The 23,432-nt window shown below is 48.8% G+C and overlaps 1 protein-coding gene across 1 annotated transcript in view; it reads right to left on the bottom strand.

Moving 5' to 3' along the window:
- Nucleotides 1-2,236: 2,236 nt before the first annotated feature.
- The window catches only part of FGF9 (fibroblast growth factor 9), a 29,554-nt gene continuing 8,358 nt past the window's right edge, over nucleotides 2,237-23,432 (bottom strand). The window contains exons 2-3 of the mRNA XM_038761888.1: nucleotides 14,420-14,523; nucleotides 2,237-3,486 (exon numbers count right to left, since the gene is read on the bottom strand). Coding sequence (XP_038617816.1) covers nucleotides 3,241-3,486; nucleotides 14,420-14,523 — 350 coding nt within the window. The 3' untranslated portion in view covers nucleotides 2,237-3,240. The remainder of the gene's footprint in view (nucleotides 3,487-14,419; nucleotides 14,524-23,432) is intronic.

Raw genomic sequence — 23,432 nt, 5'->3', positions numbered from 1 at the left:
TTATCAAGTAAATAGCATTCATGTCAAGTCAAATTTTAGTGATGATCCTGGGTATCAAGTCAGCAAACAACAGAGGACTTACACCTCTCCTCAGAACTGGACCAAGTCTCCTGGTCTACCCTGCCCGAGTCCTTCTTCCTTTTGGGGAGGTCTGAGGGAAAGAGGGGAGGTCAGGAAAATTGACTCCAACTGGGCAATGGCTCTGATTCTCCTCCCTGTGAGTATATCGATGCCTGCCTCACCCACCAGAGTGGCATCTCCTTGAGGGCAGGGAACATATCCGTGCTTCTGATGAACTTCCCCAAGGGCTTAGTCCGGTGAATTGCACTCAGCGGGAACCTAGTGAATACCACGACCACAACCTGGTGACGCAGCCATGTGAGACCACAAAGAACCCACTGTCTGTGCGTCCTTTTGGGAGACACCATTAAGTCAATTCCGATTTCTCTCCACCGGTTCGGATTTGAACCCGGATCACATTTGAATGCGGAGCCTACCGACGGCCGGTGAAATGTCCCAGCCGTGCCCATGCTGAAACCCTGAGCCCCCTGGTCTCCCAAAAATGGCTGATTACACCAATCGCATAAGTCAGTACGTATTTATTTACACACCGCTGAGGATATAGGAATCAATCCATTACACTTTACTGTATCAGTTGCCAAAAGCATATAACATTTATTTTTGTTTTTCGTCTTTTTTAAATAGATACCGAAACAAAATTAACTTCCTCTTGCCAAGCCCCCCTCAAAACTGCATTAAAGGAGATTTCTTGTACCAACTCCAAACGCGTAGCCTTTTCCATGAACTTTCCTACCCTTTCGGACGGAGTGCTGATTCGATGCTACTTTAATGATCCTTCTTGCATTTTATTGAAGTTACCCTCTTCAGCGCAGAACGTTGAACTTAGTGACACTCTAGAAGCTTGGTTCTCCCTTAGGGCCAGCTAGGGTTCCTTTGCCACTCAAGAGTTTTGTAGGAAATGGAAACGGGATCGTACGTACGTAGCGGAAGCAGCAGTAGCAGCGTCAGCAAAGGGTTTGCAGTAGACGCGAACGCTCTGAGCCCCGCTGCTAAAATGCAGCTCTCCACAGGCTGTTCAGACGAACCTGGGCCAGTCAACGAGAGGACGATTCTACCTTTCCTGTTAGGACATTTCTTTCTGTTTTTTCGGCTCCCGCTCCCACCACCCTGGGCCCCAGTGGCTACCTGATCCCACCGGTTTAGCTTGCGTTTCCTCGCGATGCATGTCGGCACGCAGCCGCCGTGACCAATCGAAGCTTTCCCGAATGCCGGAGAGGCCGCCCGTGCCCCTCCTGGCAGCTGACGGGCTCTGGGTGCGACGGCTGCCCCAGGACTTTCTCCAGCGGGGAGCAGGAGTGTCCCCAGACCCAACCAGGCCACCAGTGCATCCCTCCCAACGGCTGCCTCCCCACACGCCCGCATTTCCGAGTCCCTGGCCGGAAGGGTGAGGAGGAGGCCCGGGGGACTGGTGCCCTTTTCCACGTCGTTCAATATTGCTGTAAGAATTTGGCTCTACTGCTCTGTGCACAGAGTCAGAATGGTTCTCTCTTGCCCGGAGCAAGGTCCAGAATTATTGCTTGAAAGAAAGATGCGTTCCTGTGCTTAATACCATAAATCAAATGTGATAACAACCTCGTAAAAGAGACCCTTCCTCATCAGAAAGCCGGAGTGCTGTGGAGTCCATTTTGAGAAACAAAACCCCATCAGCTGCAATATACTCCCCACCACCACCCCCTCAACCTCCCGTTGTCAGTATGGATAAAGACGTATTTGTTTCATTTTGCACATTTTTACTCTAAGAAGGGAGCTTCCATCAGGCATTCTGACAGTTTAAACTGAAAACGATTTTCCATCAGAGACGTTACAATGGCCCCTGCAGAACAGGTATCATTTTCCAGTTGCTGGCCAAGTTCAAAAATAAAAAGTTTAGAAGAGGGACACGTTAACCTGATCCTTGTCCCTCGAAGACAAATTCAGGGCTAGGGAAGCTGTGTTTGTGTTGGTTTTTTCTGTTGTTTTTTCATCACCTCCAGTGAGTACAATGGTAGATTTTTAGCCCTGTGGGCTGGAGCCTTGCTAGGATAAGGCAGAGTTTTCATTTAGCTTTGGTATCCTCTGCCATAAGCTTGAACAAGGGCACTCTCTACCAACCCTTCTATTTTCCACGACTGCGCCGTCACAACGAGGGGATAGGACACCCCCTGAGAGAGGAAACATTACAGACACGGAACAGAAGTTCAAGACCCAGTTTGATCTTTAATCCTCTGCAGAGGGGTGGGAGGGAGGGAGGGAGGGAGGGCGATCAGCTAGGAAACAAGCAGTCGGAAGAGTGAATACTCAGTGTCAGGAGTAATGTGCGGACTTTTACAATAATGTGGGCACAAGAGAGATTGTCGCCGGGAGGACGCCGGGGTCCCGAGAACGCCAGGCCTCCATCCACGCCCCGGCCAGTTCCCTGGCATGAGTCAACCACATGGTCGGAGAAGACAGCCACGGAACGCTGACAGAGCCTAGCGCTTCCAAAATGCCTATCTGGCCTGTACAGATTTCATTAAAAATAAACTCTATATAATAAATAAATATATAAAATAAATAAAATGTTGCCTTTGGAATTTCTATAAATAAATTTAACTTTTTATTTCTACTAAGAGGTCTTTGCTCTAGGCCCACCGGGGTGACCCCGGCGAGCATTAACTGAAAAGTCTTTTGTTTAACGAGACTGCACTCTCCACGCTTCTGGAAATGCCACCAGCCCAAAATCCTGATGAGTCCAAGTACGGCAGCTATGCTGATATATGATGAAGTACAACTGATCAAAAACTTAAAAGCGGGCCTATTTTCCAGCATGCATCAGGCCTTTCTCCTCTTCGCTTCGGTTCCTCCAGTCTCCCCTTCACACCCGTTCGCTCACACAATCATTCTCTCTGTCTCTCTCTTCTCTTTCTCTCCTTTCTCTCTCCCTCCCCACCTCCCACTCTTTCCTCTCTTCCGTAATAATCAAGCAAGTGGGCGCAGGTTCTCCTCCTCCAGGAGGACAAACCTCTAAGTGCAGAACAAAAATCAGCATGTTCCATCCAAGCCTCCATCATACATTATGCATGCGACAAAGTTTGGCAACAGTGGAGCTGATGTGATGACACAGCTAATCGATAAGAACCCACCGCATGAAACCTTTATAGTGGTTACTTTTTAAAGGTTCAAGTGAAGGAATTGTCTTTGTCAACTTTGGCTTAAGATATCCTTATATAGTTCGGGTACTTTCTCCGGGTCCACTGGCCGGGGTAAAAAATGTGTAAATTTTTGATGCCGCTTAGTCCTGGTCCCTTCTCTTGGAGTCCCGTCTTTATTTAATGCAACATAGTATCGCCTCCCGGTGTCCACGTGTTTATAGAGATTCGATGAGTAAGTGTTGTACCAGTTTTCTTCAAACTGCTCTCTGAATACACATTCCTGGGTTAACTTTTCCTGTGAAGACAAAAAAGAAAAGAATTGTCACTAAAAAAGGGCTACTTTCTTCTCTGAAGACAGGAGGTTTGAATGGACCCAGGGCGATAGGTCTATCAATAACGGGTCTATCAATAAAATATTAATAACTAGCAGTAATTACCCATCTGTAAATTAGGTTATAAAGTATTCATTTATATTAATGCCTCTTTTTCCCTCCAGACTGCTAACTTGTTGCGGGCTGGGGGCATGTCTACCAACTCTGCTCTGGAGAAGCAGCGTGGCTCAGTGGAAAGAGCCCGGGCTTTGGAGTCAGAGGCCATGGGTTCAAATCCCGGCTCTGCCACTTGTCAGCTGTGTGACTTTGGGCAAGTCACTTCACTTCTCTACGCCTCAGTTCCCTCATCTGTAAAATGGGGATGAAGACTGTGAGCCCCATGAGGGACAACCTGATCACCTTGTAACCTCCCCAGCGCTTAGAACAGTGCTTTGCACGTAGTAAGCGCTTAACAAATGCCATCATCATCAACTCTGCTGTACTGTACTCTCCCAAACTCTTAGTACGGTGCTCTGCATGCGGAAAATGCTCAATAAATGCCACGGATGATGACGATGATGACCATCGAATGTCACCAGAGAGGAGGTGAGGGGTGTGACCGAGAGGGCTTTCACATCTTTAAGGAGCGATAATGGAATCTACTGAGTGCCCGCTGGGCGCAGGGCACTGTACTGAGCACTTAGGAAAATACACCGTGGCCTTGCAGCCACTGTCAGCAACGGAGAACTGAACCGATGGACCACCACTCTGCTTCTGCCCACCTACTTGCTCGCTGCCATTGCGGGAACGTGGAGGGCAGAGACAACAGGTTGCGAGAGGTGCCGTGCAAACCGCTCGCACCAGAACAGTACGGCCTAGTGGATACAGCACAAGCCTGGGAGTCCGAAGGACCCGGGTTCTAATCCCAGCTTTGCCGCTTACCTGCTGTGTGACCATGGGCAAGTCACTTAAATTCTCTCTGCTTCAGTTACCTCATCTGTAAAATGGGGACTATGACTGGGAGCCCTATGTGGGACACAGACTGTGTCCAAGCTGATTAGCTTGTATCTACCCCAAGGCTTAGTAGAGTGCCTGGTATATAGTAAGTGCTTAACAAATACCATTTAAAAAAAATCAATTCCTCTGTGTGGGCTCTCGGTCCCGAAGTCTCGGGACCGAGGGGGTCCAACGCACTAGATGGGATGGGGGTGACCCAGCGTGGGCTTGTGAGGGTCCTAAAAACAGTCCACCAGTTCTGTGCAGGTTTGAAGTCAACTAGAAAAATCTTCAACTCCTCTCTTATCTTTGCCAGCCACGACGTGCAAGAAAGATGGGGAACTATTTTTGGAAAACCAAGGATAGTCTTCCAAAAACAACTCTGTGACAGCAGGGACCTGTGTCTTCTAAATCTAATATACGCTCCCAAGCGCTCAGTACACTGCTGTATACACAGTAGACACTCAGTAAATGCTTCTGGTGATGCTGATAAAACCAATGATTCCTTTAGGCTTCTAAATCAGTTCAACTCCAGTCAGTTACTTGAATGAGATAAGCAGGTCAGAACATTATGAAAGCCAATGGATAGTGATTCGCAAATCATTCTTATTTCTACTCCAGGCATCCAGAATAGTGACTACACAGGAAAAGAATCTAAATTCATCTGCTGTCATGAAATCCTGAATTCTTGTATTCCATCTTTGTATGCAAATACTGGATATAAAAAGTTGTTGCTTTTCTCTATTTGCAGTTAGAGTTAAAGCTCCTTGTGGTCACGGAACACATTTTTGAGCTTGGTATTAAGGACTTAGGAGGTGCTTAATGCCATTACTATTGGTTAATTTAGTAAAAAAAAAATCAAAACAGACTTACAAAGCTTTTTCAGTAAACTGTGACAGAGGAGGGTAAAAATCCTAAAGGGGTGTCAGACACTTACAACTTTCTTTAGCAGGCAATCCAATTTATTCACAGGCAATCCAATTTATTCACTTTGTTCTGGGTTTACTGCTGAGTACAGAGCTTAGTCCTCTCTTACCGTGAACTCAGAGAAGCAGTTCTAGTGGCCTAGTGGATAAAGCACGGGGCGGGAGTCAGAAGGACCTGGTTCTAATTCTGGCTCCGCCACTTGTCTGTTGTGTGACCTTGGGCAAGTCACAAGTTCTCTGTGCTTTAGTTACCTCGTCTGTAATCTTGGGGTTAAAGTTGGGAGCCCCATGTGGGACATGGATTAGTTTGTATCTACCTCAGTGCTTAGTACAGTGACTGGCACAAAGTCAGTGCTTAAATATCAAAAAACAAACAAACAAAAAGCCACCAAAAAACCCACCACACATTGAGTCCCCTGTACTGTTCTCCCATTCTGTGCCCTAGAAGTGGTTCTAATCCTGCCTCTGCCATTTATCTGCTGAGCGACCATGGATGAGTCACTTCTCTGTGCCTCAGTTACCTTATCTGTAAAATGGGGATTAAAACTGTGAGTCTCATTTGGGATGTGGAGGGTGCCCAACCCTGATTAACTTGTATCTACCCCAGCACTTAATACAGTGCCTGGCACATAGTAAGCAATTAAATATCATTTAAAAAGACAAATTGATCAATCAGTACTGTAAGTAGCCAAGGGAGGGGACCAATGCTTCTTTCTAGAGGCTCCATTGGCCCTGTGTTCTCTGCAGTGCTACGGAGAGCAACAGAATTAGCTTGAACCTTGCAGAGAGCCCAGCACTTCTTAAGCAACCCCTTAGCCAGTGGCCAAGGAGTGCCGCCAGTAAGTAGGCTGCCAATCAAGCTCTGTCTCTTTGGCCAGGAGTGGATGTTGGCTGGGAACTGGGGCAGATGTCAGCCAGAGGAAATGGGCAAGGAAGGAAGGGGAGATGACATCAGCCAAAGATAAAAGTGGGGGACACTCAGGTGTGCACAGAGAAGGCCGAGCCACTAACCAGCTACTCCGATCAGCACGGGTTGACACGCTGGGCCATTCAGAGACCTAGTCCCTGGCCCCCAAGGGGCTGACCACCTAAGAATATCAATGGGGATGGGGATGTAGAAGATATAAAAGGAGACACGATATAAAACAGACAAAGATGATGACAAAACTGACAAGAGCAGTGGGGCACTGATGCTACAGGAGTAGAGTCTAGCAATCCATCAATTGTATATATTGAGTGCTTACTATGTGCAGAGCACTGTACTAAGCACTTGGGAAAGTACAAAAGTTGGTAGACAGATGCCCTCCCCACAACGAGCTCATATTCTACACACACACACACACACATACACACACACACACACCTCTCTCACCCTCTCTGTGCCCCCCACCCCCCACCCCATGGTGTACATTCTGGGTTTAACGATCTGCATTCATTCATTCAATCGTATTTATTGAGCGCTTACTGTGTGCAGAACACTGTACTAAGTGCTTGGAAAGTACAGTGCCTGGCATCGTTTTCACTTTTCTCTCCTTGTCTCTCTGTCTTTACAAAGCTTCTGCTCCAACAGGGAAGTTCCTTTCCCAATTAAAGGACTGATTTGCCTACAGTAACTAACGACTCCCAGTTCTCAAATGGGAGACGGGGGGGTCTCAGCCTGTCTCACTGAATCCTTAACTGTGATTTTATAAAGCAAAAACAATACCCTGGAGTGAAAGAAGGGCAAAAGTGGGACTGCTGTACTCAGACACGCCCACGGAGGGGGAAACGGCTCAGATTTACAGACTGCAACACAGCTGGCTTTCCAAAGGAGGCCATTTTTTGAGTATTCCACTATAAAGGAATCGATACTCATTTTATTTGGTTTCCATGTTTCACCTTCGCTTTTGGATGACAATGCTGGATGTTCAGAGAATACTTAACTTTGAACTATCTGATGCTATCACCATGCCTCGATGGAGAATGTGGATTCAATTCGGGAGCCTTGGAAGAAAACCTAGGGAAAGTTAGCTATTTTGGGAACTACTAACCATTTTAGCCCAGTCTAACACAAATTGATCCCATTTCATCTCTGCCCCTCAAGCATCATCATCATCATCATCAATCGTATTTATTGAGCGCTTACTGTGTGCAGAGCACTGTACTAAGCGCTTGGGAAGTACAAGTTGACAACATATAGAGACAGTCCCTACCCAACAGTGGGCAAGCAGTTGTTAGAATTAGAAAAACTAACATACCAAAATATGCAACAGATCCATGAAAAATAACAAGCGTGAGCAAAATAGATTACAAAAGACATGAGACTATATGATTATGGTCTCCCAGATAATTTTATCTGGAAAAGACATTTCTCTGTGAAGAAACTAATTTAAAATGTAAGGAAATTCAGAAATATGTAGTTCACATAGGCACTATTCTGATTTTGATATTGGGGTCGATTTGCATTCATGATTTTTACATGTTGGTGCTCACAATCCCTTGGAATTTGTCAGGCCCTCTCATTTCTCCAACATGCTTTCACCCATTTTTTCCTCACATCATGATGGGGGAGGTTAAACAGTTCTGAAATATGGCACCTGCCTTGTGGTTCTGGGCTCCTCTGCAGAGCAGATACAAACAGAGAGTTTCCTGATTTGTGTGCGGTTCGACCTCGGTCTTCCCTCACGCGGGGTTGCTTTCACCCTTTACCACCCATGCACCCCAGCCTAGATGGGAACTTCACTGAGGACAGAGTGGAGTCATAGGGATGAAAGGATGAGGACAGTGAATCAATTGTATCCACTGAGCGCTTACTATGTGCAGAGCACTGTACTAAGCACTACAACACAACATAATTAGCAGACACGCTCCTTGCTCGTAACAAGCTTACGGTCTAAAAAGCTGCAATCTTGGGTCTTTGCATGCCTGACTGGAACCGCTCAGGCCTAGTCTGAGAGATGGGGTGAGTGAGGTTTCTGGGAGTCTGGCTTACAGCACTGAGGTACCCGTGGCCAGCAAGCACTATGCATTTATTACTCTATTTATTCATTTATTTTACTTGTACATATCTATTCTGTTTATTTTATTTTGTTAATATGTTTTGTTTTGTTCTCTGTCTCCCCCTTCTAGACTGTGAGCCCACTGTTGGGTAGGGACCGTCCCTATGTGTTGCCAACTTGTACTTCCCAAGCGCTTAGTACAGTGCCCTGCACGCAGTAAGCGCTCAATAAATACGATTGATTGATTGATTGAAGGACAATGAAGCCTCCCATTCCCACCAATACACTGGTCATTTAAAGATCCAGCTGAAGAACTGTGAGCCACTTGCATTCACCCTGGTAAAGAACTGCTCATTTTTAAAGAAAGGAATTGGTGAAAATTGAAACACTGGCTTAAGTGTAATGGGAACCAGGACAAACAAACCGTAAAAAAAGGGACCTTAGTGAAAGGAAACCTGATTTGACAATGGAGGAAAAACAGGAAACTGCCCTTGATTCTGAAGGAAAGAATAGAGGAGACTGCAGTGGAATGGGAAGGAGAGAGGGGAAGGCACCAAAGCAAATTGTGCTGCATCAGATGATACTGCAGAGAAGTAATGCAGGTAGCAGAGATGCAGCCGAAATTAACACTTGCCAAATTGTGGAGCAGGGGTGGGGAAAATGAGGGAGCGAGGGAGAGAGCAAGGCAGGAGCGGGGACTACTTGCTCCAGGGGGTAATACAAATCCCACCCCCCTCCTCCCAGATTGGTAGATGGGAAACAGTGATCTGTTTTTTCAATCTTGTCTTCAGGAAGAAAGGGACAGAAAGAACTCACAGGAAAAAAATCATTCATGCGAAAAGAGTTTTCACATCCAATTCAGGGCCTAGAGATTACTAATGGATTTCTAGAGGGGAAAGTTGGAGTTGGTAGCTGGTCTCTCCGGGACGATAATGATGGTATCTATTAAGCACTTATTTTGTACCAAGCCCTGTGCTAAGTATTGCAGTAGATACAAAATAGGCATATTGTACCCAATCCATCCACACATGGGGCTCATAGTCTAATGGGTATTTTATCTCCATTCTACAGTGGAGGAAACAGACACAGAGAGACTAAGTGACTTGCCCACGGTCACACAGCAGGCCAAGGCCGAGCTAGAACTAAAACTTGGGTCTCCTGACTCCTAGTTCTGTGCTCCTTCCACTGGATCACTCTGTGTCCTTGAGCGGGGCCCACTGGGTGCAAAGAATTGTTCTAAATGTTTGGAAAAGTAGGACACAAAGAAGAGAAGCAGCCACAGTTTAGGACAGTAGAACACAAAGAAGAGATGCAGCCACAGCCCTCAAGGAGCTTCTGCTTTAATGAGGACATAAAATATTTGGAACTAGAGTGACACAGGACAATGTGTCACTCCTGGAAACCATTGCTGAGTTGCCCCTAATGAAACAAGGACAAAGAGACAGCCTACATGGATACTGGCATGTAAATAGAACCCAACCACTACTCTCTGGGAAACCAGAATCAAGAAAGAAAGCAACAGGCGAGAAAATGCCTCTGATCAAAATCTGGACATAAGGGCAAGGCCACAGAAGCTATGAAGGAGACCGAATCTGATTTTCCACTTAAATTTCAAGTTCACTAGGGGAATTTTAACTGAAAAATCCATTCCAACTGCCTGACAAGGCCTGGAAGTTGCTAAGCATGTTTAAGGGGCAGGGCGATTCGCCTTGGTCGCCCCAAAGACTGTGTTTCCACCACCTTCAGTGCTCTTGCATGCTGTCTGAGGGTAAGCTCAGCAGTGCTCCAAACGGGAGAAGAAATGGTTGGATTTCACAAGAAGAACGGAGATAGAATCAGGAACCCCCGGGACACACACACCCCAGCTGGGACCAGTGAGAATTCAGGAGAAATGAATTCTGCGTCCAGCTGTCTGCCGGCTAGGAAAGCAGCTCCGCAGAGACGCCACAGCCCTTAGCTGTCAGCAAATTGCACGAATTTCAAATGCAGCATGGTGGTCGCATTCAGAGCTGCAGTCACCCCTTCCCATCCCCCACGAAGGCAGCTGCCCCTCTAGCATGCTCTGGACAAGCCCACCCCTCCGCCCCCCAGCCTTCACTGCATCTCGGGAAACAACAGGCAGCGTGTGTGTGTTTGTGTGTGTGTGTGTGTTTGTGTATGCATGTGTGTGTACGTACATATGAACCAGGGTCCGGGGGCCACAACCACAAATTAAGAGAGCACCAGCCTGTGGAGAAGACTGAACTAAAATCCACAGGAGGATGAGGAGAGCGGGAGGATCCGCTCCCAGTCTCAGGCAAACTTCTGACTCTCTCTATGAGCAAAGCCTGGAGAAGTCCCCTCCTTACCCCCTTTCAGGGAACCCAAGGTCAAAGATGGAAACTCAAAGGAGGAACGGAGGAACATGGACAATGGAATCTCCCATCAAGGGTGGAGAGCAATGAGCTTAAGTGCTGAGAGCTCATGGCTGAGTGCCTGCCCAGAGGGACAGATGCTAGTGCTAAAGGCTAGTCCAAACCAACTCGCACCCTCTCTCCTCTCTATCATCGTGTTCCTTCTGCAGTCTGAGTTCAAATTCACGGGTAGGTGGGCAGGGCACAGCACAGGCCAAGGGTACGTGAAGATGTTTTAAGTGCAGGACCCATGGATGGTCAAAAAGACTGCCAAAGGGCGCCAAGATCCGGGAAGCGTTGCTTCATGATAGCCACCACAATCTTTACCACCCACGTTAGCCAGCTTTCTTCAGGTTTCCTGCTGGACCTGTCCACCTCAAGGAATGCCATCGTGCTTCTCCGGTCAGAAATCTCCGCTCCTGAGGTCCCAACTTCAGCAGGCAGAACCGGGCCTGGGGCCGGGTCTACCAACTCGCAGAGCTGTTCCCTTTGCCCACCCATAGCAGGGCTGCAAGAACCAACTGAGAACACAGGCCAAGCTATTTGGAACTAGGATGCTGACCCTTCTGGACAACATTCTGTCTCCCACAGTGGCACCGGAGGGTGCTGGAAAATTGGCAAGACACCCATGTCCAGAGCAGAGGTTCTTCTGGCCCCTTGACTTCCCCTCCACTAATCTGTCCTGGGCCTCTTACTCAGGAGTCGGCCTCAGGCTTCTCATGACCGTCCCCACGGTGCTGCAGTTGGTGTGACTCAGGACAGGGAGAGAAGAGAGGCCAGGGAGAAGAGAAAGGTGGATTCTGGAAAGGCCTCTGAACTCAGTCTGGCTGCAGATCTGGGGAAAGACCCAGCCTCTCTCAGCCTTCCCCCGGCCCTCTCACCCCGGGCTACCCTAGCACGAGGGCTCCTTCTTTCGGTCTCGATCCCATGCCGAGCCTCCCGGGAAACAGGTAGGCTGAATCAATCTCCCGGGCCAGCACCTTTGGGCCCCTGCCACTGGAGGGAAGATGGTGGAAGTCAGGCAGGAGGGAGGCAGAGGCAGAAAGCTGAGGACTGTGGCCGGCTGGCCATTCAGCTGGAGGAGAAAAAAGGGCCAGCAAGGGAGGCCCAGGACAAGACAGTCCAGAGTTGGCCTAGCACGCCAGGGGTTTGCCTGCCTTGCCATCCTCTGGCGAGCTCTTGGAGGCAGCAGGTGTGCCTGGGCTCTAGATGGTTGCCTTGGGGAAAGCTAGTCCCCACTTTGCCATCATCTCAGCCCTTCACGGGCAGCTGTGGTTACTGGGCAGGTGAGTCGTACCCCAAGAATCAGTGCACTTTCAGCAGGGCGTTACCACTCTCCATCTTCCTAAAGCCCTTTATCACAACGTCCTTCTTGGGAAAGGTCTCTGAACCGTCAGTTCTCCTAGAATGTGGCCTAGTGGATAGAGTATGGGTCTGGGGGTCAGTTGGACCTGGGTTCTAATTCTGGCTCTGCCACTCGTCTGCTGTGGGACCTTGGGCAAATGACTTCACTTCTCTGTGCCTCAGTTACCTCATCTGTAAAATGGGGATTAAGACTTTGAGTCCCAGGTGGGACATGGACTGTGTCTAACCTGATTAGTTTGTACCTACCCCTGCGCTTAGTACAGTGCCCAGCACATAGTAAGTGCTAAACAAATACCATTTAAAAAAACCACGCCAATGCTGCATTCTTGAAGAGCATCACCTTACAAAGAAATCCAATTCCAGTAACCACTGACTTAGTGAGAGAGAATGGGTTCAGGGGTGTATGATTCCAAGATCCACCATGACTGACCTCCTTTGATATAAATCCCTATATTAGCGCTTGTGTCCAGCACTACAGAACATTTTTTTTATGCCCTTGGCACTCACTGCTATTTCACTGCATTAGGCTGCAGAGTGACACAGAAACCCAAAGTCCTGTTTGATACTGTGCAGACAGGGTGAAGCGGAGGCCGGGACGTGAAGCAGCATCGTGCCGCGACTGACACCCACACGATCGTGTCCTCCTGCACTGAATCTCCTCGCCCCAATATGTAGATCGTGTTCTGCCTGTACCCGTCCCACATGCTAAGGAGGGAGAAGAGATATTGAATCTCCATTTTAGAGAGGAAGAAACTGAGGAACAGAGAAGTGACTTGCCCAAGGTCACACAGCAGGCACGTGGCAGAGCCAGGTTTAGAGCCCAGAGTCCCAAATTCCCAGGCCAGGACTCTTTCCACTACGCCATGCTGCCTCTCTTCCTAAAAAAAAGTCCCTGTTCTCCACCTTGCCACCTAAGTCACTCTCCTCACTTACTGTGGAGTCCAGCATCCCACCAGCATCGTGATAAGAGGCACGGGCACTAGGACACAATGCTTCTATAACTGACAACATTTTAAATGACTCCATGGAAAGGCACAAGACATCTCTGTTCCAAAGAAGTTCATCAGGAAGTTGAGCAGTCCTGCTCTCACTGCCTTTGCCAGGAGCAGAAGCCCTGCTGTGGGGACGGGGGCATCTGGGCTTAACAGAACAAATACCTCTGCCAGTGCTTGTGGCATGATGGAGGAAAAGAGTTCACTCCCAGTGATGTCCCCTTTATCTCTCCAATACTGTCCCAGGGTTCTATCCAACGTGCAGTTTTGTGTCGGTGCCCATTTATGAAAATCCTGTCTTAGATGGATTTGGGCCCCTGATATGTGGGACAAAAAGCATTTGGCTGGTTAAGGTTTGTGTCCAACCTAATTCACTTATATCTACCCCAGCGCTTGGAACAGCGTTTGACACATAGTAGGCACTTGAGTACCGTTAAAAAACAAAACAAAACAAAACAAAAGACAAATACATATTTCCAGACAAATTTGGGGGCTCGAGTCTTTCAGTTCCCGGGAGTCCCTCTCGCTCCGCTATGCACCGAAGTGTCATGGCCACTTCTGAATGCACGACCCAGCGCTTAGAACATTGCTTGGCACATAGTAAGCGCTCAACAAATACCATCATTACTATTAGCCGGTCTGCCATCTCTTTGGCCTAAGAGCTTTGGAAGAGAGTTTCAAACGCTTCCCTTGGCACGTCGGATGGTGGGACCTCAAATGTGCAAAGGAAACTCAGTTTAATGGAGAAGGCAGGTTGGCCCAGGAACTATTCATTATTTTCAAATAAAAAGTTTTATTTGTCCAGTCCAGGCCCGAAGGGGAACCCACCTCAAAGGGGCAATGTCAGGGCATGGCAGGGACAGAGCTCTCACACCATATAACCCAAGGCTTGGCAGGGGGACTCTCGGGGGGGGACACATACCACAGACCGCTAGCTGCCGAAGTTCTCTGAGGGGCACAGAGAATCCCCGACTAAGTAAAGGCAAGTGGATGGAGGAGTCTTGTCCCAAGCAGCTGCTTGGGGGTGATAGCCAGGAATCTCAGTCCTTCCTCCCTGCTCCCCCCACATACCCACCCAAGGGACTTGCCTGACCAGGGCGGGTGGCTGCCTGGGCCCCTCTCTGGAGAAAGAGACCCTGCTTTTCAGCAGCCATGGCAACTCTCCTCGGGAGAAAGAAAGACCTCACCTAGATTGCAGGAGCGGGAGAGTCCAAGAGGGTGCCCTATGGGCTCACGGGGGTGTCCCAGGGGGTCTCAGGGTACTCACCGATCCGTACAGCTCCCCTCTCTCATTCATGCCGAGGTAGAGTCCGCTGTCCACACCACGTATGCTGACCAGGCCTACCGCTATACTGATAAATTCCAGAATACCTACAAAATGCAGCACAAAGAACAGGACAGTGTAGACTTGGCTTGCAAAGAGGGGTGATCATTTAGGGTCAAGTTCGGGCTGGCACTGGCAATACCTTCAAAGGGCTTTGCCACTTTAAAGGGCATCTTCCAAAGGACCATAAAGTACACAGATGAAGAAGCCAATCAATCGATCGATCAGCCCCAGAGCCCTGCACGGCAGCTGGCTCTGGGGAGTCCCAGCCGGGAGTTGGCTCTGAACACTCCCCAGAGCTCTTTTTGAAAAAACAAAACTTCACAGCTTGACAGTGTTACACAACACTTAACACTATTCCGATTTGCACCACAGACCATAAATTCCAAGAATAAAAATGCTAGCTATGCAGGAAGAGGCTTCTTTATGAATGTTAATTGTACTGGTAAAAGTGTCATGCCAAATAAACTCATAAAACCACGCACTAATCAGTCAAGCAAAAGTAAACTAACAGGCTTGCCTGTCTGCCAGAGAAAATATCTACCTCCAAGCAACAAGTTTGGGTATACAGCCCCACCCTCATGGAGCAACATTGTGTCTGTTGCAAAGATTTTACCCATTCTGTAAAATTTCTAAAGAAATCGGCTTTACTGGCCAATTGTAGTGGTGGAGTTATTTGCTTCCATCCACATCCAGTTTATTGCAAAAAAGGAACAAAAACGCAATAGCAAACTTGAATTTTTAATAAACTTTTTAAAAGCTCCATCTATGGTCTTACATTGTGAGTCACCCCCCAGGGACCTTGTCTAATTCCCAGGGCTTAATACAGTGCTCTTTACACAGTACGTGCTTAATAAACACTTATAGTACTACTACTACTACCATCCTAAAGAAAGGTCCAAGTTTCAGTAGAACAAATTATCAAATTAATATCTGCTAAGAGCCATTTTCTTTGACCCTTTGCATTGTGCCCAGATCTGCCCTTGGACAGTGAAGTCCTTTAGGGGAGAGAGTACACCTTGCTTCTGCTGTACTTTCTTTCCTGAGCCCTTAGCACAGGGCTCTGCACCCAGTGGGCTCTTCTACTACAAATTGTGATCCAGAGGTTGCGTGGAGGGGGGTTTACTGGAGAATAGTGAAACGGCTAGAGGGGGAACTCTTCCTAGAGTCCAGCCTCTGGGATTCAGGATGCTCACTGGAAAGACCTTGGGATAGCTCCCAGCCCACCTGACCACAGTGGGACCACTGGAGTCATCTCAACCTGAATGACAGGAGATCCTAATCCCCACCCCCTCCCACAGTGGGGCTCGAGCCTCTTGGCCATCGGGGGCTGGTTCCACAGTGCCCTTGGCAGTGGGAGGGCCGAGGTGGCATCTCACCCCTCGCACAGTAGCGCTAGGGATGGCGTCGGCCCAGCTCGTCCTACAGGAAACGGTTACTTTGGCCCTTGGCCACTAAGTGGAGAAGACCCCCTCAGGAACAGGTGGCAGCTTCTGTTCAGGTGAACCAGAAGTGGGTTGGGCCTCTCCTGGCTAAGCTAACCCCTGCCCAGAGCTGGCAGAGCAGGTTGCGCCTAAGCCAGAGCACTGGTTGCTCTGGCCCAGCGACGTTGACGGGGCCGCCACGGGGGCTGACGGCCGCACTCGCCCCGAGCGGCGCAGCAGCACGTCGGCCCTGCAGGCGGGAGGTCCCGAGTGACTAATAAAAAAGCACTCACGGACTTTTCAGCAATTCATTTCACATCTCTCACCAAACAGACGGCGTAGCGATCGATAACAGACGTGGAACGCATCAATCTAATAAAGCAAAGGATGAAACCCAAGAGAAAACTTTGTACTCAGGGGGATGACAAGGTGAAACCAAACTCCTGGAAGGAGATGTGCGCAGGTCCTTAGGAGAAGAGCCCAGTTGGCAACCACGGACCACCTCCCTCTTCTCCCCGTCCCTGTTCTCTCGGTGGGAGGGGGAAATGTCCAGGTGTCCAACTGGACCGGTCACAGCATCCTGGTGTGAGAGTGAAGGTGAGAGGTGGGGGAGCGGAATCACCTTTACTTTTCGCACCCAGAGTGCTCCATTGTTAGCTACATCAGCCTGAATGGTGCTAAGCACTGGAGCAGATGCACGATCATCAGATCGGGTGCAGTCTCAGTCCCACATGGACTCACCACCTAAGAAGGAGGGACATCTGGGATCTTCTCCCTAATGTCCACTGAGGAGCCAGAAACCCAGAGAGGTCCAGTGACTTACTCCAAGTCACGCAGCAGGGCAGTGGAAGAACTTGGACTAACAGTCAGACCTTTGGACAGCTTTGGAAAAAAAAAGTGCTCTACCAATTCAGGTTATTGCAGTACATATTTTTTCACACAGTCATTGAGCTCATCATTGGAGGCTCTTCCTTACCACGAGGTGAAAAATTGTTCTTACGCCGGCTTCCACCATGTGTAAAAATTTGTGCGCTCGTCTCTCCTGTTAGATTGAGGGGGAGAAACCAGGTCTTTGGTTTCTGGGTACTCTCCCAGACACTTACTACAGTTCTCTGTATGCAATAGGTGCTCAGATAGATTTGGCTGATAACTAGTGAGTGTCAATTGGTCTTAAAAGGTAATAAAGAATGCATCCAAGGAAGGGATAGCTCTGCCCAAGTAGCTCCTGTTTCCAAAGCAAGCGTTTGGATTTTGGTGCATTAAAAGCTTTGGTGAATTGGCCCTCTCCCATGAATGGTGTGTCTCCACGGGTCCTCCTACCCCGCAGTAAGCGGGGTACTCCTTCTCCTGTTTCCTCCAAGGTTTCCTGCTCATTAGCCAGCACCCACGAGGGAAGAATGTGATCCCAGAGGGATCTCTGGTTTTCTGGATGAGGCTATCAATCAATCAATTGCATTTATTGAACACTTACTGTGTGCAGAGCACTAGGCCAAATGCTTGGGAGAGTACAATAGAGTTGGTAGACACAAGCTTACAGTCTAGAGGCAGGGGAGATTTCACTCTTCCCCCAGTAAAGGCTGCCATTGGTTAGGCAATCAACCCAGAGGGGCAGGAGCCGGGGGCTTCACATCTACCCCACCTGTTCCCCCAATTCACCAGGCTCCCTCCAAAACCAGCATTCCCCAACCTCAACCTCCCTCCCCCTTGACCCCCAGCCCCCAATCCCTTTCTGCCCCGTCTGTGCCCCATCCCAGAGATTAACTGAGAGAGCTTCTAGCGACTGGGGTCCCCGGGGTAGATACAGAAGGCTGCACGGTATCACAGCTGGGCCTTCTCACCTGGGGCCAGAGAAAGGGGCGGCTCCGCGTGTTGCTGGGGGGGGGGTCAGCCGGCCCCCCTGAAAATGAGGCAGGACTGTTTGGGGGGCCCAGCCAATCTGCTGGCCAGAGCAGGGCAGTGGTTTGAGGAACCATGTGGCCCTGGTCAGTAACCAGCCCCTCTTTCCCTCCACCTCCTGGACTCAGGCCAGGTACTCAGAAACAGCACTTAGAGAAGTGCCCAAAAAGTGGGGACTTGTTGGCTAAAGTCTGAGAGCCAAGTCCATCCTAATCACTGTGCATCCGGCAGTCACAGACTCTCCCTCACCCAAATCTGCAAGGAACAAGTCGGGAATATGAGAGTGACAGCGTGGGTGTGTGTGTGCAGGCAGGCCGGTGAGCGGTATCAGGAAGCATCCAGATATTAGGAATTGGGACAGGGAGAGTCAAGTCAATTGGTCCTTGCTCCCTCATCTCCGATACCCGAAGCCCGGAGTCTCAGGGGAAATCAGTCTCCTGAAGTGATGCCCGCTCCTCCCGGACCTGCTGCGCCTGTCTGTACCCTGAGCCCTGGGGGTCTCTACACACACACCATCCCGAGCTTGTGATAAGAGCACACCGAGGAGTTCCCTGCCACATGCTCAACCATGTGCACACTCCCATGAGGTGGCGGGGCAGTGGGAAGCATAACTAACCGGGGACAGCCTCTCCCCGCCCATCTCAGGGCGATGCCAGGATTCTGTAGCCCTGTGGCCATCTGGCAACATTTGGGGAGCCCACACCGCTCCACACCCCCAGAGACAAAAACAAGGTCAGCTCAAAGCCTAAGTTTTGATGTGGAGCCACTGACCGTGTCAGCTTCTTGGGCCAAGATCATTAGACCGCAGTGTCGCCCTGGGCTGTCCCCAGCACACCACACATGGCAGGTAAGATCGACTGACTGAACAAACAAATGAATGAAAGAACTCCACTGCTCCAGCTCTCTCCCTGACAGCCCCCACCCCCAGGAACCCTGAGGGGATCCCAAGCACATTCCTTGGAAGGTGTCCATGGACATGATATCCAGATCCATATCATCCCTCCCCGTCAACAGAAGCATAGGGCCCGGGGAGGTGATGGTATCCGAACTGTCCCTGCTCCGCGGCCATGGCACAGTGCCCCCAAGCTGGTGGTACCTGGCTCCTCATCATCCCTGCAGTGGATTCTGCAGCACCGAACAATATCACAGCATGGACAGCATCCACAGAAGCACTTCACATCCACACGGGTCCCATGGCACATAAGAATGCTCTAGGGGATTCCCATAGTTTTCCTCCAACTCCCATAGGACTGAGACTTGAGGCCTCATCTAGCTCCCTTTTCCTCTGCTCCTCCTCCCCTCCCCATCGCCCCTACTCCCTCCATCTGCTCCACCCCCTTTCCTGCCCCACAGCACTTGTGTATATTAGTACATATTTATTGCTCTATTTTATTAGTGATCTGTATCTATAATTCTATTTATTTTGATTCTATTGATGCCTACTTGTTTTGTTTTGTTGTCTTTCTCCCCCTTCTAGACTATGAGCCTGTTGTTGGGTAGGGATTGTCTCTATCTGTTGCCGAATTGTACTTTCCAAACGCTTAGTACAGTGTTCTGCACACAGTAAGCACTCAATAAATACGATTGAATGAAAGAATGAATGAGAGTGAGATGGGTGAGGTTGGAGAGACCCACCCAGAGAGAGTCCTGTCCCACTTCCCTCAACATGCCTGTCCTGGCCGGAGCATTGGGAGACATTTGTCTGACAGAGCTAGCCTGTCTGGACAGCGCAGTGCGTCACATGGGGAAGAAACAATCATGCACACATGCAGACATGGCAAACACAACAGTGCAGGTTTTCCCTAACATAAGTTCTGCAAGATTGCAGCCCGCAACTGGGAAGGGAGAACTTGCAAAGAAGCTTCCAGGAGTTATGGGGGTGAGGGAACCAGGAAGCTCCTGAAGGAGGAAAACAAACTCCTCAGAATGAGGATGAGGAGGCTTTAAATGTCCACAAGCTGACCGTTCATTTTACTGGGAAGCAGCGAGGCCTACTGGAAAGAGCACAGGCCTGGGAATCAGAGGACCTGGGTTCCAATCTCAGTTCTGCCACTTGGCTGCTGTGTGACTTTGGGCAACTTACTGTGTCTCAGCTTCCTCATCTGTAAAATGGAGATTAAATACCTCTTCTCCCTCCCCCTTAGACAGGGACTGTGTCCAATCATTTTTTAAAAAAATTGTATGTGTTAAGCACGGATAATGTGCCGAGCACTGTACTAAGCGCTGGGGTAGGTACAGGTTAATCAGGTTGGCCACAGTCCCTGTCCTACGTACGGCTCGCAGTCTTAACCACCATTTTACAGATGAGAGAACTGAGACACAGAGAAGTTAAGTGACTTGTCTAAGGTCACACTGCAGACAAGTGATGGAGCCAGGGTGATGGAGCCCAGGTCCTCTGGCTCCCGGCCTCTGCTCTTAGCCCTAGGTCACTCTGCTTCTCTATCTTGTATTTATCTCAGGGCTTAATACAGTGCTTGGCGTATAGTAAGCACTTAATACCACAGTTATTATTACTGAGGGACTTTTATAGGTCTCTGGATGTAAGCCAGGGTATTCTGGGGCTAGGTCAAACAACTGTTTTCTTCTTTAAGACTACAAATAACATCTAAGTTATGGGAATAGAACACATTAAAATTCTAGGTGAGGCAGCACCAAGAGTTTAGCGAGTCGGGGTTCACTGAACAGGGCTTTTAAAAAGAACTGAACTCCATGACATTAGCCCCAGGAACTTTCAAGACTCATTAAGAATAAGCAGACACACAGTGTGAAGTTAAACCACTGGTTCCTTCAACACCCATTGCTCTGATATTCTGTCCCCTCTGAATTAATTTTCATCTATATTTACTCCCTCTCTAGCTTGTCATTTGAAAGATGGTGATTTCTGCCTCCCAGGCGATCCAGAAAGAAACCTCCCTTGTCACCCTATCCCAGCTCACTGCTCCGCTGGCCCATCTTCCTCTCCTCACCCCTCAGTGGTGGACCATCGCCCGCAGGGCTCTATGCTGGTTTGCCTTCCTCTTTTACCGCACTCTCTTCCTCCTTTCCTCCATCCCTCAGGGAGCTCACCTACTCACGCACGGCTTCAGTTACTGCCCTTCCGATGGTGGCTGACTCCCAAATCTACCTCACTGGCTCCTACTTCTCACCTGCCCCACGATCCGGCATTTTCCTCTGGCCTCTAGCTCACCTCCATCTGGATGAACTCAACTGGGCTATAGCTGGATTCCTAGTCTTCCCTCCTGAACCAGTCCTCCTCCTAACTTTTCCAGCCTAGTCAACACCACCACCATCCTCCCTGCCCCCAAGGTTGTGACCTAAGGATCGCCTTTGACTCCTTCGTGTTTTTCCTCCTAAAATCCCACCCCAATCAATCAGTGATCCAAGAAGCAGATTGTGGCCTGGTGGAAAGAGCACGGGCTTGGGAGTCAAAGGACCTGGATTCTAATCCCCACTGTCACCTATGTGCTGTGTGACCTTGGAGAAGTAATTTACCTTCTTTGCGTTTTGGTCCCCTCATCTGCAAAATGGGGATTCAAAACCTATTCTCCCTCCTACTTCGAGTCCCATGTGGGACCTGTACCCCAGTGCTTAGCACATAGTAAATGCTTAAAAAATACCACAGTTGCTATTATTAGTACAATACAATAGAGTTGGTAGACCCATTTTCTGCCCACAAGGAGCTTCTATTGTACAAGAGGACTTTTCTCCCGATCACCTCCCGACACCACAAGTCACATCAACCTATCCGTGCTTCTGGATTTATAACCTTCTTTAATCAGTTGTATTTATTGAGTTCTTACTCTGTGCAGAGCACTGTACTAAGCACTTGGAAGAGTACAATATAACAGAGTAAGTAGATGCATTCCCTATCCACAGAGAGCTTACAGTATAGGGGGAGAAACAGACATTAATATAAATAAATAAGTTACAGATATTTATACTGCTCTGGGGCTGAGGGTGGGGTGAATAAAGGGTACAAACCCAAGTCCTTCCTTACTAGCACTTGGGTATCAATCGTATGCTTTGCACACAGTAAGTGCTCAATAATTATAATCGAATGAATGCATGAATTCTGGTTATTCCATCTGTAACTATTTCTATGTTTGTCTCCCCAGCAGTGTGAGTTCTTGTGATCGGGGGGCAGGTCATGTGTCTGTAGTACTTTCCCAAGCACTTAGAACAGTGCACTGCACCCAGTGGCCCTCAATAAATATCATTACTACTACTTCTTTTACTTCCCAAGTTCAGTTTGTCCTTAATTCCAATTGGCTCTACTATGATATGATTCAGATTTGCTCCTTCTTCTTTATCTTTATTATTCTTCCAAGCCCCTTATCCCAGCCCAGCTCCATTACTATAGCCACCTCTTCACTGGCCTTCCTGCCTCCCCAACAGCCACACGTGGCATCCTTCTACAACTCCCCTTCTCAAAGTGTCCAATGTAATCCATTTTTCTCACTGCTTCAAGCCAAAGCTCCCAATGAATGGTTTTTAAGTTGTCCACCACCAGCACTTAGAATAGGGTTTTGCACATAGTAAGTGCTTAACAGATGCCATCATCATTTTTCCATCCTCTTCATTGGCTCTCTTCACCCATGGCTCTCTCACTTGCTCCTCTCATGCTCACTTTCTCACTCTCAAATCTCAGGCCTCCCAAACATGTTTTCCCAGGCCCCTGCTCTCCCCTCCTTTATATTCCCTTAGCTCATCCAAACCTCAACTTTCTCTTTCACCAGTCTCCTAAAAAGCCACCTCCTCCAGGAGGCTTCCCCTGCTTAGTTCCCCATCCTGATGGTCACATCACCCCTCAGTCACCCAGGAATCATACCTTTACCAATTCACCTATATAGATGCTTTCCTGTGGCAGCGGGGCTGGCGGGGGTGGGGGTGGGGAGGTTGTCATTTGTGTCTATTCTATTTTCTGTAATGGATTTGGCGATTTATGTGGGTTTGCCAATCCTGCTAGATTATAACCTTCCGAGTCGAAATTGCATCACTTAACATTTAACTTTCCCATGTTCTCAGTCCAGTGCCCTGCACACAGCAGGTGCACAGTGAACACTGTTGATGCTGTGTGGTTCTAAATATATTTTTCCCTTGCTTTCTCTGCTTTCTAGAGTGTTCTGATATAACTATTTTACAAATCCTGATGTTCTAGCTCTCCATCAACACCCAGTCTTCACTCTGCCCATCACAGCCTTTACCGACATTTGGGTCTAACTCACTGCTCAGTTACCACTCTGTCCCTGCTCACCTTAGAAGAGAGCCCTGGACTGGGAGTCACCAGTAGCTGGCTGTGTGACTTTGGACAACTCATTTAACCACTCATTTAACCCAGCCTGCACTAAGAGCTTGGAAAAGTATAGGAGCTCAAAGAGCTTACACTCGGAGCTTTGGATTGTTACAATCAATCGTACTTATTGAGCACTCACTATGTGCAGAGCACTGTATGAAGGGTTTGGGAGAGCACTATACAACAGAATTAGCCCACGACGGGCTCACAGAGAGGTTTGCAATGGCCAGCAGTGGGGTGTGAGCGGGCGTGGGCCTGGAAGAAATCCAGCAGGAGCCCTGACCCTCTCATCACCCCTGCCGCCTGTGGGAAAGTAGAAGCGACAGAAAGCAGTCAGTGGGCA

Source organism: Tachyglossus aculeatus, chromosome 20 (assembly GCF_015852505.1).
Source record: "Tachyglossus aculeatus isolate mTacAcu1 chromosome 20, mTacAcu1.pri, whole genome shotgun sequence".
Lineage (NCBI taxonomy): Eukaryota > Metazoa > Chordata > Mammalia > Monotremata > Tachyglossidae > Tachyglossus > Tachyglossus aculeatus.
The sequence above is the reverse complement of the archived record's forward strand: the minus strand, read 5'-3'. Positions and strand labels throughout refer to the sequence as shown.